Source organism: Ornithorhynchus anatinus, chromosome 1, assembly GCF_004115215.2.
Source record: "Ornithorhynchus anatinus isolate Pmale09 chromosome 1, mOrnAna1.pri.v4, whole genome shotgun sequence".
Taxonomy (NCBI): domain Eukaryota; kingdom Metazoa; phylum Chordata; class Mammalia; order Monotremata; family Ornithorhynchidae; genus Ornithorhynchus; species Ornithorhynchus anatinus.
The window spans coordinates 3,867,355-3,881,378 of record NC_041728.1 but is presented as its reverse complement, the minus strand read 5'-3'; the positions used below and the strand labels follow the sequence as shown (position 1 = coordinate 3,881,378).

Genomic DNA, 14,024 nt, shown 5'->3' with positions numbered 1-14,024 from the left:
TCTCTTTAAATTTGGGTTTACTGGGAGGCGAAATCGAGTAGCGCGAGGAGGGAAGTTGCTAGTTCGGTCTAGAGGATGAGGAGAAATGAGACCTACTGCACGGGGAAATTGAAAAGGAGGCTCAGAATCGCTACCTACCTCACGGGGAAGTTATGTGGATTAGCTAATAGAGATAGTATCTGATGGACTAAGTCTGCGGATGTCGGGGCTGTTAACAAGTGAATGGCAAAATCAGGACGAGAACCCGGCCATCCTGGTCTACTTCCCGAAGGCCTAGTTCGCCCGGACACACCCCCCTTCTCCCGCCAGACCTTCCGGCACCGCAGTTCATTCATTCCTTCGGTCGTATTCCCGGTGTGCGCAGCGCTGTGCTGAGCGCTTGGGAGAGTACGATACTACGGCAAGCGGGCGTTCCCCGCCCACAACGAGCTTGACGCCGAAACCGAGTCCCGAATGACGGCGGCATGTTTCGAATAGCTAGATTCATTCATTCGGTGGTGCTTATCGAGCGCTTGCTATGTGCAGAGCACTGTACTAAGCGCTTGGAATGGACAATTCGGCAACAGATAGAGTCCCTGCCCCATGACGGGCTCAGTGTCTAATCGGGAAGCAGCGTGGCTCACTGGAAAGAGCCCGGGCGTCGGAGTCAGAGGTGATGGGTTCGACTCCCGGCTCCGCCACTTGTCAGCTGGGTGACTGTGGGCGAGTCACTTCACTTCTCTGGGCCTCAGATACCTCATCTGTAAAATGGGGATTAAAACTGTGAGCCCCACGTGGGATAATCTGATCACCTTGTATCCCCCCAGCGCTTAGAACAGTGCTCTGCACATAGTAAGCGCTTAACAAATACCACCATTATTAATCGGGGGAGAGACGGCAGAGCAAAACAGCCAAACATGCACACACGCACATGCACACCCGCCTTGCACACGCACGTTCACGCACACCGGCCTCAGCAAGAACCAGGTCGCCCACCAACCCCGTTCCTCGCCCGCGGTGGCGTGCGAGGCCTTGGTGCCGCTCACTTTCCTCTTTCATCTAGCGCTCTCTCCAACCAACAGCTGCGACCCGGGCCGACCGCGCCGTTTTCCAAACTGCGTTTTCTACGTGACAACGTCAGACCTCTCTCGGCGGCCAACGGGTCTAAAGATCTTCCGAACAAACGCCAAGGGAGGTGGCGGGTCTGCGTTTCCACTTTTCAAGCCAGTACCTACGTTCTAATAATGACGGTAATGAGCATTTGCTAAGCGCTTACTCTATGCCGGACCGGATAAGGTGATAATTTAATTATGGTACTTATTAAGCGCTCGCTATCTGCCCGGCGCTGTTCTAAGCCCCGGGGTGGATACGGGCAAATGAGGTTGGGCAAAGTCCCTGTCCCTCATGGGGATCGCGCTCTGAATCCCCATTTTCCAGATGAGGAAACTGAGGCCCAGCAAAGTGACTTGCCCACGGTCACACAACAGGCCGGACTGCGAGCTCCCTGCGGGCGGGGAACGTGTCTGTCGATTGTTTTATTGGTATAAATCGTATTTATTGGGCACCTCCTGTGTGCAAAGAGAAGCAGCATGGCTTAGTGGAAAGAGCCCGGTCTTGGGAGTCGGAGGTCGTGGGTTCGAATCCCGGCTCCGCCACTTGTCAGCTCTGTGACTTTCGGCAAGGCACTTCACTTCTCTGTGCCTCAGTTACCTCATCTGTAAAATGGCGTTTAAGACTGTGAGCCCCACGTGGGACAACCTGATAATCTTGCATCAACCCCAGCACTTAGAACAGTGCTTGGCACATAGTAAGCGCTTAGGCGTGGCTCAGTGGAAAGAGCCCGGGCTGGGGAGTCAGAGGTCGTAGGTTCGCATTCCGCCTCCGCCTCTTGCCAGCTGTGTGACTTTGGGCAAGTCGCTTAACTTCTCTGTGCCTCAGTTCCCTCATCTGTAAAATGGGGATGAAGACTGTGAGCCCCACGTGGGACAACCTGATCGCCTTGTATCCCCCCAGCGCTTAGAACAGCGCTTTGCATATAGTAAGCGCTTAAATGCCATTATTATTAGTAGTAGTAAGTGCTTAACAAATGCCATCATCATTATTATTCTTATTAAAACGGGGATTAAGACGGAACCCCAAGTGGGACAGCCTGATTACCTTGTATCTATCCCAGCGCTGAGAACAGTGCTTGGCACATAGTAAGCGCTTAGCAAATACCACCATAATCATGATTATTATTACTGTACTAAGAGCTTGGGAGAATCCAATACAATAGAACAGACACCTCCCCTGACCATGTCGAGTTTTCAAAGTCCGCAATCCCAAGGCTGGACCAAATATGTCCCTGACCCCGCTATAAGGGGGGGGGGGGGCTACACATTTGGAGGTTTCACTGATTCCAATAAAAATTTGGGGAGGGAACTGCTGCCTTTACTCTTCCCAGTGTTTAGTACAGTGCCCTGCACACAGTAAGTACTCAATACCGCTTGACTGATTCGCTGGGTTCCGGAGAGCCTCTCTCCAGTTCCCCAGCTTTCCCCCGCGCCCCCCGATCCGACCGGGGGAGCCTTCTACCGTGCTCTCCCAAGCGCTCGGGACGGTGCTCCGCACGCCGTAAGCGCTCGATAAATAATAATAATCATCACGTTGGTATTTGTTAAGCGCTTACTATGTGCAGAGCACTGTTCTAAGCGCTGGGGGAGATACGGGGTCATCAGGTTGTCCCACGTGAGGTTCACAGTCTTCATCCCCATTTTACAGATGGGGTAACTGAGGCAAAGAGAAATGAAGTGACCTGCCCACAGTCACCCAGTTGACTAGTGGCAGAGTCGGGATAATAATAATGATGGTATTCGTTAAGCGTTTACTACGTGCCGAGCACTGTTGTAAGCGCTGGGGGAGAACCAAGGTAGTCAGGTTAAAACGGCCGAATGAATGAAATGAGGCACGGCCGGGATCAGAACCCAGGTCCTCGCGACTCCCGGGCCCGTGCTCGATCCGCTACATCACGCCGCTTCGATAGAAGACGTTCATTCGATTCATTCAGTCGTATTTATTGAGCGCTTACCGCGTGGACTAAGCGCTCGGAGAGAACGATTCGGCAACAGATAGAGACGTTAGGTCAGGGACGAGACGGTCAGATCAGACTGGAAGAAAAGGGAGTCTGCCTGGGAGGGGAGACGTCGGGCCTATTCCACCAGCACTCAGTACACCGCACCGCACAGGATATGCGCTCAATAAGTAAAAAAATAAATAAATAAACCGTGGTATCTGTTGAGCGCTATCTGCTGGGCGCTCTACTAAGCGCTGGGATAGAGCCAGGCAAATTTAGTCGGACGCAGTCCCACGTGGGGCTCAAGGTCTCGATCCCCATCTTCCAGGTGAGGTAACCGAGGCCCAGGTAGGTAAGTCACGCGAAGCGACGCGCCTGGATCTGACCGACTCAAACTCCAACGAGAGGCAGTCAGCGTGACCTTGGGCGAGTCACTTCCCCCAGCCTCGGTTCCCTCACCTGGAAAACGGGGATGGAGACGGTGAGCCCCACGTGGGCCGGGGGCCGCGTCCAACCCGACGAGCCCGGATCGACCCCGGCGCTCAGAACGGTGCTGGGCGCTCAACGAGTACCACCGGAATGGGACTTATTAAACCCCCGTCTCGGCCTAAAGCGGGCACCTGGGAGAGGCCGGCTCCGCCCCTCCGGGCCGGGCCACGTTCGGCGAGCGGCCGCGGGCCGGCTGGGATCGCAGCGTGGCTCACTGGAAAGAGCACGGGCTTTGGAGTCAGAGGTCATGGGTTCGAACCCCGGCTCTGCCACTTGCCAGCTGTGTGACTTTGGGCAAGTCACTTAACTTCTCGGTGCCTCAGTTCCCTCATCTGTAAAATGGGGATTAAGACTGGGAGCCCCACGTGGGACGACCTGATTCCCCTGTGTCTACCCCAGCGCTCAGAACAGTGCTCGGCACATAGTAAGCGCTTAACAAATACCAACATTATTATTATCGCGGCATCCGTGCGTTCGGTCGTATTTATTGAGCGCTCCCTGTGTGCGGAGCACTGTACTAAACGCTTGGAAAGTCCAATTCGGCGACAGATAGACGATCCCTGCCCGACAAGAGGCTCCGGGTCTAGAAGGGCGGGGAGAGAGGCGACGAAACGAAAGAGGTGGGGGGCACCTGCCCATCCGTGCCCAAGGTTACGGCCGAGTTCAGCGGAGTGTGGTTTACGGTAATGCTCTTTTAAACCCCAACGGCCCGGCTGGGTCAGCCCTATTAGAGCTCTAATAACGGCCAAATGACCCGCACCTCCGCCGGCGCTTTGGTCAACCCGTGACCAAATGACCAGAGGCAGGGAATTGGCCTCCGACAGGGAGGTCGTCGGGGGCAGAGAATGCGTCCGTTGCCCCTCCGTCCTCTCCCAAGCGCTCGGTCCAGTGCTCGGCGCACGGGAAGCGCTCGATCGAGACGGCTATTCATCATCATAATAATAATAGCGGCCGCGGGGGCTTCTGAAGCAGCCGGGGCTCTCTAGAAAACGGTAGAAACCCCGGGAAACCCAGTCATCAGAGGGGATCGATTGATTTGGGGAGGGTTGGGGGGCTGTTCTGGGAAAGCAAGGTACCGATCCATCGGTGGGACTGACCGGGTGGCTCTGTGCGCGCAGCCCTGTGCTAAACGCAGCCCAGTGCTTTGCATACAGTAATCGCTCAATCAATACGATTATTAATAATAATAATGGTGGCTGGGGGGGGGGCTTCTAAAGCAGCCAGGACTCTCTAGAAAACTATAACTCTCCCAGACAGATCCCGGGAAACCCACCCATCAGAGGGGATTGATTGATTTGAGGGGGGGGCTGATGTGGGACAGCACAAACCCGATCCATCAAAGGGACTGACTGAGAGCCTCTGTGTGCGCAGCACTGTGCTAAACGCAGCCCAGTGCTTTGCACAAAGTGCTCAATCCATACGATTATTAGTACCGCTATTACTACTAATAATACTACTAATAGTGGCTGGGGGGGGGGGCTTCTAAAGGAGCCAGGGCTCTCTAGAAAACTGTAGCTTCCCCCAGACAGACCCCGGGTCACCCACCCATCGGAAGGGATTGACGGGATCGAGCGGGCGCCGCTGTGTGCGGAGCACTGTGCTAAACGCAGTCCAATGCTCTGCACACAGTAAGTGCTCAAACAAAATGATTATTAGTACTACTATTACCAATAATACTACTACTACTAGTGGCTGGGGGGGGGGCTTCTAAAGCAGCCAGGGCTCTCTAGAAAACTGTACCTTCCCCCAGACAGGCCTCTGGAAACCCATTCATCAGAAGGGATTGATCGATTGATCGATTCGGGGTGGGGGGCTGCTCTGGGGCAGCGCGGTCCCGATCCGTCGAGCGGGCGCCTCTGCGTGCGCGGCACTGTGCTAAACGCAGTCCAGTCCTCTGCACACAGTAAGCGCTCGATCGATACGATTATTAATAGCACCATCACTACTAATGATACTACTAATAGTGGCTGGGGGCAGCTTCTAAAGGAGCCAGGGCTCTCTAGGAAACTGCAGCTTCCCCCAGACAGACCCCGGGACACCCATCCGAGGGGATCGATCGATTTGGGGGGCGTCGCTCTTGGGGTAGCGCGGTCCCGATCCGTCAATAGGCTCGAGTGGACGCCTCTGCGTGCGGAGCACTGTGCTAAAGGCTGGGGAGAGGGCGATTGGGGCGACCTGTGGGGGTCCCCTGCCTGCAAGGAGTGTCCGGGGAGGGGACCTGCCATCCCCTGGGTACCACCCTGGGGGGGGATGGATGGACGGATGGACGGATGGATGGACATGGGGGGGACGGACAGACGGACGGGGGGGAAGGGAGATGGGGGGAAGGGGGGGACGCCCCGCACCTACCAGGTAATCCATCAACCGGCGGGGCCCAGGCCTGCGCCCCAAGCCAGGAGGGCCGCCAGGAGGAGGAGGAGCAGGAGCTGGATCCCGGAGGGCGCCCTGGAGGAGGGGGGAGGATTCCGGAGGGCGCCCTGGACGAGGGGGAGGGGGAGGAGGAAGGGGAGGATTGTGGAGGGCGCCCTGGAGGAGGAGGGAGGGGGAGGAGCCCGGAGGGCGCCCTGGAGGAGAGGGAGGAGGAGGGGGAGGATTGTGGAGGGCGCCCTGGAGGAGGAGGAGGGGGAGGGAGGAGGATCCCGGAGGGCGTCCGGGAGGAGAAGGAGGAGGGGGATGGGAGGGAGCCCCGAGGGCGGCCTGGAGGAGGGGGAGGAGGAGGGGGAGGGTCCCGGCGGGCTTCCCGGAGGAGGGGCCGGGGGCGCGGAGGGAAAGGCCGGCCGGGGGGGGGGAGGGTGCGCACGGGGTCAGAGGTCAGAGGCGGCCTGCCCGGACCAAACGGGGCCGCAGCCTCCTCCTCCTCCTCCTCCTGCTGCTGCTGCTGCTGCTGGCGGGGCTGCTGCTGGTGGCGGCGGTGCCGGTGCGGGGCTGCGCGCTGCGGGGCGGGGCGGGGCGCTGAGCGGCGGGGGAGGCGGGGCGGGAGGGAGGGAGGGAAGGAAGGAAGGAAGGAGGGAGGGAGGGAGGGAGGGCAGGCGGCGCGCAACCGAGGAGCGCGCTCACGGTCAGCGCGGCCCCGCCCGGGCCCGCGCCCAGCGGGGAGGGGGGGGGCGGAGGGAGGAGGGAGGTGGAGCCCGAGCCCCGCCCCCGGCCTGACGTCACGCGTCACCTGACCGCCCCGGGGGGCCGCGCGGGGGGGGGGGGGGCGAGCGCTCTCTCTCTCTTCCCCCCGTCCCCCTCCCTCTCTCTTCCCCCCTCCTCCTCCCCCCTCTCTCTCTCTCTCTCTCTCTCTCTCTCTGTCTCTCTCCCCCCCCATCCGTCTCTCTCCCTCCCCCTCCCTCTTTCCCTTCTCTCCCCTTTCCCCTTCTCCCCCTTCCCTCTCTCTTTCCCCTCCTTCCCCCCTCCCTCCCCCTCCTCCCCTCTTTCCCCCCTCCCCACTCCCTCTCCCTTCCCCCTTCTCTCTCCCCCTCTCTCTTTCCCCCCCTCTTCCCCCCCCCCTTCTCTCCCTCTCCTTCTTCCCCCTTCCCTCTCTCTCTCCCTCCCTCTCTCTTCCCCCTTCCCTCTCTCTCTCTTCCCCCCTTCCCTCTCTCTCCTCCCTTTCTTCCCCCTCACTCCCTCTCCCTCCTTTCTCTCTTCCCCCTTCCCTCTCTCTTCCCCTTCCCTCTCTCTTTCCCCTTCCCTCTCTTCCCACTCCCTTCTCTTCTTCTCCCCTCCCCTTCTCTCTCTTCCCCCTCCCTCCTTCCCTCTCCCTCTTCTCTCCCTTCCCCCTCCCTCCCTCTCCCTCCTCTCTCTTCTCCCCCTCCCTCTCTCTTTCCCCCCCTCTCTCTTTCCCCTTCCCTCTCTCTTTCCCCCTCTCTCTCTTTCCCCTTCCCTCTCTCTTTCCCCCTTCCCTCTCTCTTTCCCCCTTCCCTCTCTCTTTCCTCCTCCCTCTCTCCCTCCTCCCTCCCTTTTCCCCCTCCCCCCCATACCTTTTTCCCCCTCCCCCCCATACCTTTTTCCCCCTTCTCTTTCCATTCATTCATTCATTCAATCATATTTTTTTTAAAAAAAGTTGGTATTTGTCAAGCACTTACCATGTACAAAGCACCGTTCTACACACTGGGGGGATACAAGGCGGTCAGGTGGTCGCACGTGGGGCTCACGGTTTTAATCCCCATTTGACAGATGAGGTCCCTGAGGCCCAGAGAAGTTAAGCCACCTGCCCAAAGTCACACAGCTGACAAGCGGCAGAGGCGGGATCGGCACCCACGACCTCTGACTCCCAAGCCCGGGCTCTTTCCACTGAGCCACGAGCACTGGATACTAAGCCGATTAGACCGTGAGCCCGTCAGTGGGCAGGGATCGTCTCTATCTGTTGCCGCATTGTCCGTTCCAAGCGCTTAGTACAGTGCTCTGCGCATAGGAAGCGCTCAATAAATACTATTGAATGAATGAATAAGCACTTGGGAAAGTACAATCAACAATGACAGACCCTGCCCACAACTAGCTCACCCTCAGGGACAGGAGACGGACATCGATACAGATCAATAAATGACGGATCCGTAGATAAGGGCTGTGGGGCTGGTGCAGGCCGGGGGAGAGCAAAGGGAGCAAGTCTGGGAGACTCAGAAGGGAGTGGGAGGTGAGGAAAATAATAATAATAATAACGTTGGTCGATACAGATCAATAAATGACGGATCCGTAGATAAGGGCTGTGGGGCTGGTGCAGGCCGGGGAAGAGCAAAGGGAGCAAGTCTGGGAGACGCAGAAGGGAGTGGGAGGTGAGGAAAATAATAATAATAATAATAATGTTGGTATTTGTTAAGCGCTTACTATGTGCCGAGCACTGTTCTAAGCACTGGGGGAGGTACAGGGTGATCAGGTTGCCCACGTGGGGCTCACAGTCTTAATCCCCATTTTACAGATGAGGGAACTGAGGCACAGAGAAGTGAAGTGACTTGCCCACAGTCACACAGCTGAAAAGGAAGGGGCTCAATCAGGGAAGGCCTCTTGGAGGAGATAGGCCTTCAGTATGGCTTCGAAGCGGGGAAGAGAGCGGGGATTTGAGGAGGGAGGGCCTTCCAGGCCGGAGGCAGGACGCGGGGCGAGATGGAGGCCCATTGAGGAGGTGGGCGGCCCCAGAGGAGTGAAGTGTGCGGGCTGGGTCGGAGGAGAGAAGGGAGGGGAGGCAGGAGGGGGCAAGGGGATGGACTGGTCTAAAGCCAATGGTGAGGAGTTTTTGTTTGATACGGAGGTGGGTGGTCAACCGCTGGAGGTTTTTGAGGAGCGGGGCTGGCGACGTGTCCTGAACTTTTCTGTGGAAAGGTCATCCGGGCAGCGGAGTGAAATAGGGACTGAAGAGGGGAGAGACAGGAGGCTGGGAGGTCAGCAAGGAGGTAGATGCACTGATCTAGGTGGGATAGGAGGAGTGACTTGATTAGCTTCTCACTCTAGGCTTCAAGGCTGCCCATCCCCTTGCCCCCTTCTACCTCTCCTCCCTTCTTTCTTTCCACCGCCCACCCCGCACGCTCCGCTCGTCCGCCGCCCACCTCCGTCCTCCCGCGGTCCCGGAACGCCCTCCCTCCTCACCTCCGCCAAACTCATTCTCTTCCCCTCTTCAAAACCCTACTTAGAGCTCACCTCCTCCGAGAGGCCTTCCCACACTGAGCTCCCCTTTTCCCTCTGCTCCCTCTACCCCCTTCACCTCTCCGCAGCTAAACCCTCTTCTCCCCCCTTTCCCTCTGCTCCTCCCATCCCCTCCCCTCGGCACTGTACTCGTCCGCTCGACTGTATATATCTTCATCACCTATTTATTTTGTTCATGAGATGTACATCACCCCGATTCTATTTATTCGCTATTGCTTTAATGAGATGTTCTTCCCCTCGATTCGATTTATCGCCATCGTTCTCGTCTGTCCGTCTCCCCCGATTAGACCGTAAGCCCGTCAAAGGGCAGGGACCGTCTCTATCTGTGGCCGAATTGTCCATTCCAGGCGCTTAGTACAGTGCTCTGCACCTAGTAAGCGCTCAATAAATACTATTGAATGAATGAATGAAGGAACCGTGGTGGCGGTTTGGATGGAGAGGAAAGGATGGATTTTAGCAATGTTGCGAGGGTGGGAATGACAGGATTTGGTGTGGGTGTGATTAGAAGCAGCGTGTCTTAGTGGAGAGAGCAAGGGCCTGGGAGTCAGAAGGAGCTGGGTTCTAATTCATTCGTTCAATCGTATTTATTGAGCGCTTACCGTGTGCAGAGCACCGTATTTAGGGCTTGGAAGGTACAATTCGGCAACAGATAGAGACAATCCCTGCCCAAGGACGGGCTCACAGTCTAAAAAGGGGAGACAGACAGCAAAACAGAACAAGTACACAGGTGTCAATACCATCAAAATACATAGAACCGTAGATATATACACATTGTTAATAAAATAGAGTCATGAATAGTATATACAAATATTCACAAGTGCTGTGGGGAAGGGAAGGGGGTAGAGCAGAGGGAGGGAGTCGGGGCGATGGGGAGGGGAGGAGGGGCAGAGGGAAAGGGAGGGTGCAGTCTGGGAAGACCTCCTGGAGGAGGTGAGCTCTCAGGAGGGTTTGGAAGAGGGGAAGAGAGTGAGTTTGGCGGAGGTGAGGAGGGAGGCCGTTCCGGGACCGCGGGACGACGTGGGCCGGGGGTCGACGGCGGGACGGGCGAGAACGGGGGACGGTGAGGAGGTGAACGGCGGCAGAGGAGCGGAGCGGGCGGGCTGGGCTGGAGAAGGAGAGAAGGGAGGGGAGGTCGGAGGGGGCCGGGGGATGGACGGCTTGGAAGCCAAAGTTGAGGAGGTTTTGCTTCATGTGAAGGTTGATAGGCAACCACTGGCGGTGTTTGAGGAGGGGAGTGACATGCCCAGAGCCTTTCTGTAGGAAGATAATCTGGGCAGCAGAGCGAAGTATAGACTGGAGTGGGGACAGACAGGAGGACGGGTGATCAGAGAGGAGACTGATACAATATTCCAGTCAGGATATTATGACAATAATAATAATAACGGTATTTGTTAAGCGCTTACTATGTGCAGAGCACTGTTCTAAGCCCTGGAGTAGACACAGGGGAATCAGGTTGTCCCACATGGGGCTCACAGTCTTCATCCCCATTTTACAGATGAGGTCACTGAGGCACAGAGAAGTTAAGTGACTTGCCCACAGTCACACAGCTGACAGGTGGCAGAGCCAGGATTCGAACCCATGACCTCTGACTCCAAAGCCCGTGCTCTTTCCACTGAGCCATGCTGCTTGAGAGATTGTACCAACAAGGGAGCAATTTGGATGGAGAGGAATTCTACCTCCAGCTCCAGCGCTTGTCAGCTACGTGACCATGGGCAAGTCGCTTCGCTTCTCTGGGCCTCAGTTCCCTCCTCTGAAAAATTGGGGATCGAGACTGTGAGCCCCGTGTGGGACAGTGATTCTGCCCAACTGTATTTCCTTGTATCTACCCCAACGCTTAGTACGGGGCCCTGACCTGCGCCCAAATGCTTAACAAATGCCTCGATTATTAGTGTATGTGCTTCCCAATGAAAGTGGCATTCTTGACCATGAAGTTTCCTGTGAGAGAGACCCAAAGATGCTGTCTTTTACCATGTTTTTCTGCGTCTGGGTCTTTTATGGCATTCGTTAAGCATTTCTATGTGGCAGACACTGTTCTAAGTGCTGGGGTGGGTAAAGGTTAATTAGGTCGGATGTGGTCCGGACCCCACAGGGGGCAGACAGTCCAATATGCTGTTGTGGTACTGGGTCGGTCGTGGCCCCTGGGACTATTTTCAAATCTACCTCTCTCTGAATTCTCCGGGGCAGGAACCCCCGTTCCTCACTGCCAGATGTCTGACTGCTGAAATTATCTCTAGCTGGCTGCTGTTTAACCAGATTACGTGAAACCGCGTTGCTCTCCTTTCAAACGTTGTCTGGGCAGTAGACCTTAATTGATACTGAGGCAGTTGCCTCAGTATCATGCGGTCATCTATTTTCATCACCTGTCCCCTCCCAGAGAATAATAATGATAACGGTGTTTGTTAAGCGCTTAACTTTGTGCCGGGCACTGTACTAAACGCTGAGGTGGATGCAAGCAGATCGGGTTGGACACGATCCCTGTCCCACATGGGGCTCACAGTCTCGATTCCCATTTTACAGATGAGGAAACTGAGGCCCAGAGAAGTGAACTGACTTGCCCGGGGTCACCCAGCAGACAAGTGACGGAGCCGAGATTAGAACCCATGACCTTCTGACTCCCAGACCTGGGCTCTATCCGTTACGCCAGGCTGCAGCGTGCAGCATGAAGGCACCGTGAAGCGGCACGGCCTAGCGGTTAGAGCCCAGGCCCTTGAGTCTGAAGGATCTGAATTCTAATTCCGGCTCCTCCACTCGTCCGCTGTGTCATCTTGGGCAAACTGCTTCACTTTTCTGTGCCTCGGTTCCCTCGTCCGTAAAATGGGGATTAAGACTCCGAACCCCATGTGAGACAGGGACCGGGTCCAACCTGATTAGATTGTATCTACCCCAGCGCTTGGTACCAAATAATAACAAATGCCATTAACAACAATGAGCATACCTCAGTGGTGCCTAGAGCCTGGGCTTGGGAGTTGGAAGGTCACGAGTTCTAATCCCACCTCCGGCACTTAATGTTGGTATTTGTTAAGCGCTTACTATAATGCAGAGCACTGTTCTAAGCGCTGCGGCAGATACAGGCTAATCAGTTTGTCCCACGTGAGGCTCACAGATAATCCCCATTTTACAGATGAGGTAACTGAGGCACAGAGAAGTTAAGTGACTTGCCCACGGTCACACAGCTGACAAGTGGCAAAGCCGGGAGTCGAGCCCATGACCCCTGATTCCGAAGCCCACGCTCTTTTCACTGAGCCACTTGTCTGCTGCGTGACCTTGGGCAAGTCACTTTACTTCTATGGGCCTCAGTCACCTCATCTGTAAAATGGGGATCGAAACTGGGAGCTCCATGTGCCGCAGGGACTATGTCATTCATTCATTCATTCATTTGGCCATTCAATCGTCTTTATTGAGCGCTTACCTCAGTAAGAGCACTGTACTAAGCACTTGGAATGTACAATTCGGCAACCGATAGAGACAATCCCTGCCCAACGGCGGGGAAAACAAACAACAGACAGCAAAACAGAACAAGTAGACCGGCATCAATACCATCAAAATAGATAGACTCATAGATATATCCACATCGTTAATAAATAGAGTAATAAATAATATATGCAAATATACAGCAAATAAGACAAAGAAAGTCCAACTCTATTGGCTTGTATCGACCCTAAGCGCTTAGTACATGACGATGATGGTATTTAAGTGCTTACTATGCACCAAGCACTGTTCTAAGCGCTGGGGTAGATACAAAGTAATCAGGTCGTCCCACGTGGGGCTCACAGTCTTAGTCCCCATTTTACCAATGAGGTAACCGAGGCACAGAGAAGCGAAGTGACTTGCCCCAGGTCACACAGCTGACAGGTGGCGGAGCTGGGATTAGAACCCACGACCTCTGACTCCCAAGCCCGGGCTCTTTCCACTCCCTGGCACAGAGTAAGCACTTAACAAATACCACAGTTATTATTATCAATTTTGTTATTACTGGATAGTTGATTATGCTATGACCTTGTTATTAGTGAGCCAAGCTGTTTGATGTTCAGAATTTTTGTATTTGACTGATGTGCTTTTTCAGGTAGGTTCAAGTCTGAGGTTTTTAAAAATTTTATGGTATTTGCTAAGCACTTACAATGAGCTAGGCACATACAGGTTCTATAAAAGGCCCTCCCCTTTTACCCGATATGAAGTTTGATGCCTTATTCCCACCAAACTCTGTGTGTGAGTCTGCCAAATGCCTTTTAAATTCTCTTTTCTCTTTCTTTGTTGATCTGTGCATCGGTTAACCTAGGTCCCAAAACTGGCTGAGGATCCTAAGTTCCGTGCTGTTGATGGAAACCTTTGGATGTATGAAGAGCTTCCTGGGTTTAGTGGATCTGTACTTTGGTTTTTGTCAGATTTATTGTTAGTTTACAATTTTAAGCTGAATCTGTGAAGGATACCTCTTTTGGGGGGACGTCTCCTTGTGTGTGTAACTCTAAAGCAGAGTCAGCTGTTTCAAGCGGTTTGAAACCTCACCGACTTTTAACAACTTAATCAGGTTGGACAGTCACACACAATTGATGAAGTGCTTACTATGTGCCAGGTAATGTACTAAACGTTGAGGTAGATGCAGTCTTATCAGGTTGGACACAGTCCAAGTCCCACATGGGGCTCGTAGTCTTGATTCCCATTTTACAGATGAGGGAACTAATGATGGTATTTATTAAATGCTTACTATGTGCCAAGCACTCTTCTAAGTGCTGGGGAAGATACAAGGTGATCAGGTTGTCCCAGGTGGGGCTCACAGTCTTAATCCCCATTTTCCAGATGAGGTAACTGAGGCACAGAGAAGTGAAGTGACTTACCCAAAGTCACAGAAGTGACAAGTGGCGGAACCAGAATTAGCTCTGACTCCCAA

At 54.8% G+C, this 14,024-nt stretch overlaps 1 protein-coding gene across 2 annotated transcripts in view; it reads right to left on the bottom strand.

Moving 5' to 3' along the window:
- ARL15 (ADP ribosylation factor like GTPase 15) overlaps nt 1-5,990 on the bottom strand; it is a 389,668-nt gene extending 383,678 nt beyond the window's left edge. For both annotated transcript variants that reach the window (XM_029066937.2, XM_039910995.1), the window contains exon 1: nt 5,870-5,990. In XM_029066937.2, the coding sequence (XP_028922770.1) occupies nt 5,870-5,881 (12 nt within the window). In that variant the 5' untranslated portion in view covers nt 5,882-5,990. The remainder of the gene's footprint in view (nt 1-5,869) is intronic.
- Between the last annotated feature and the right edge of the window lie 8,034 nt (nt 5,991-14,024).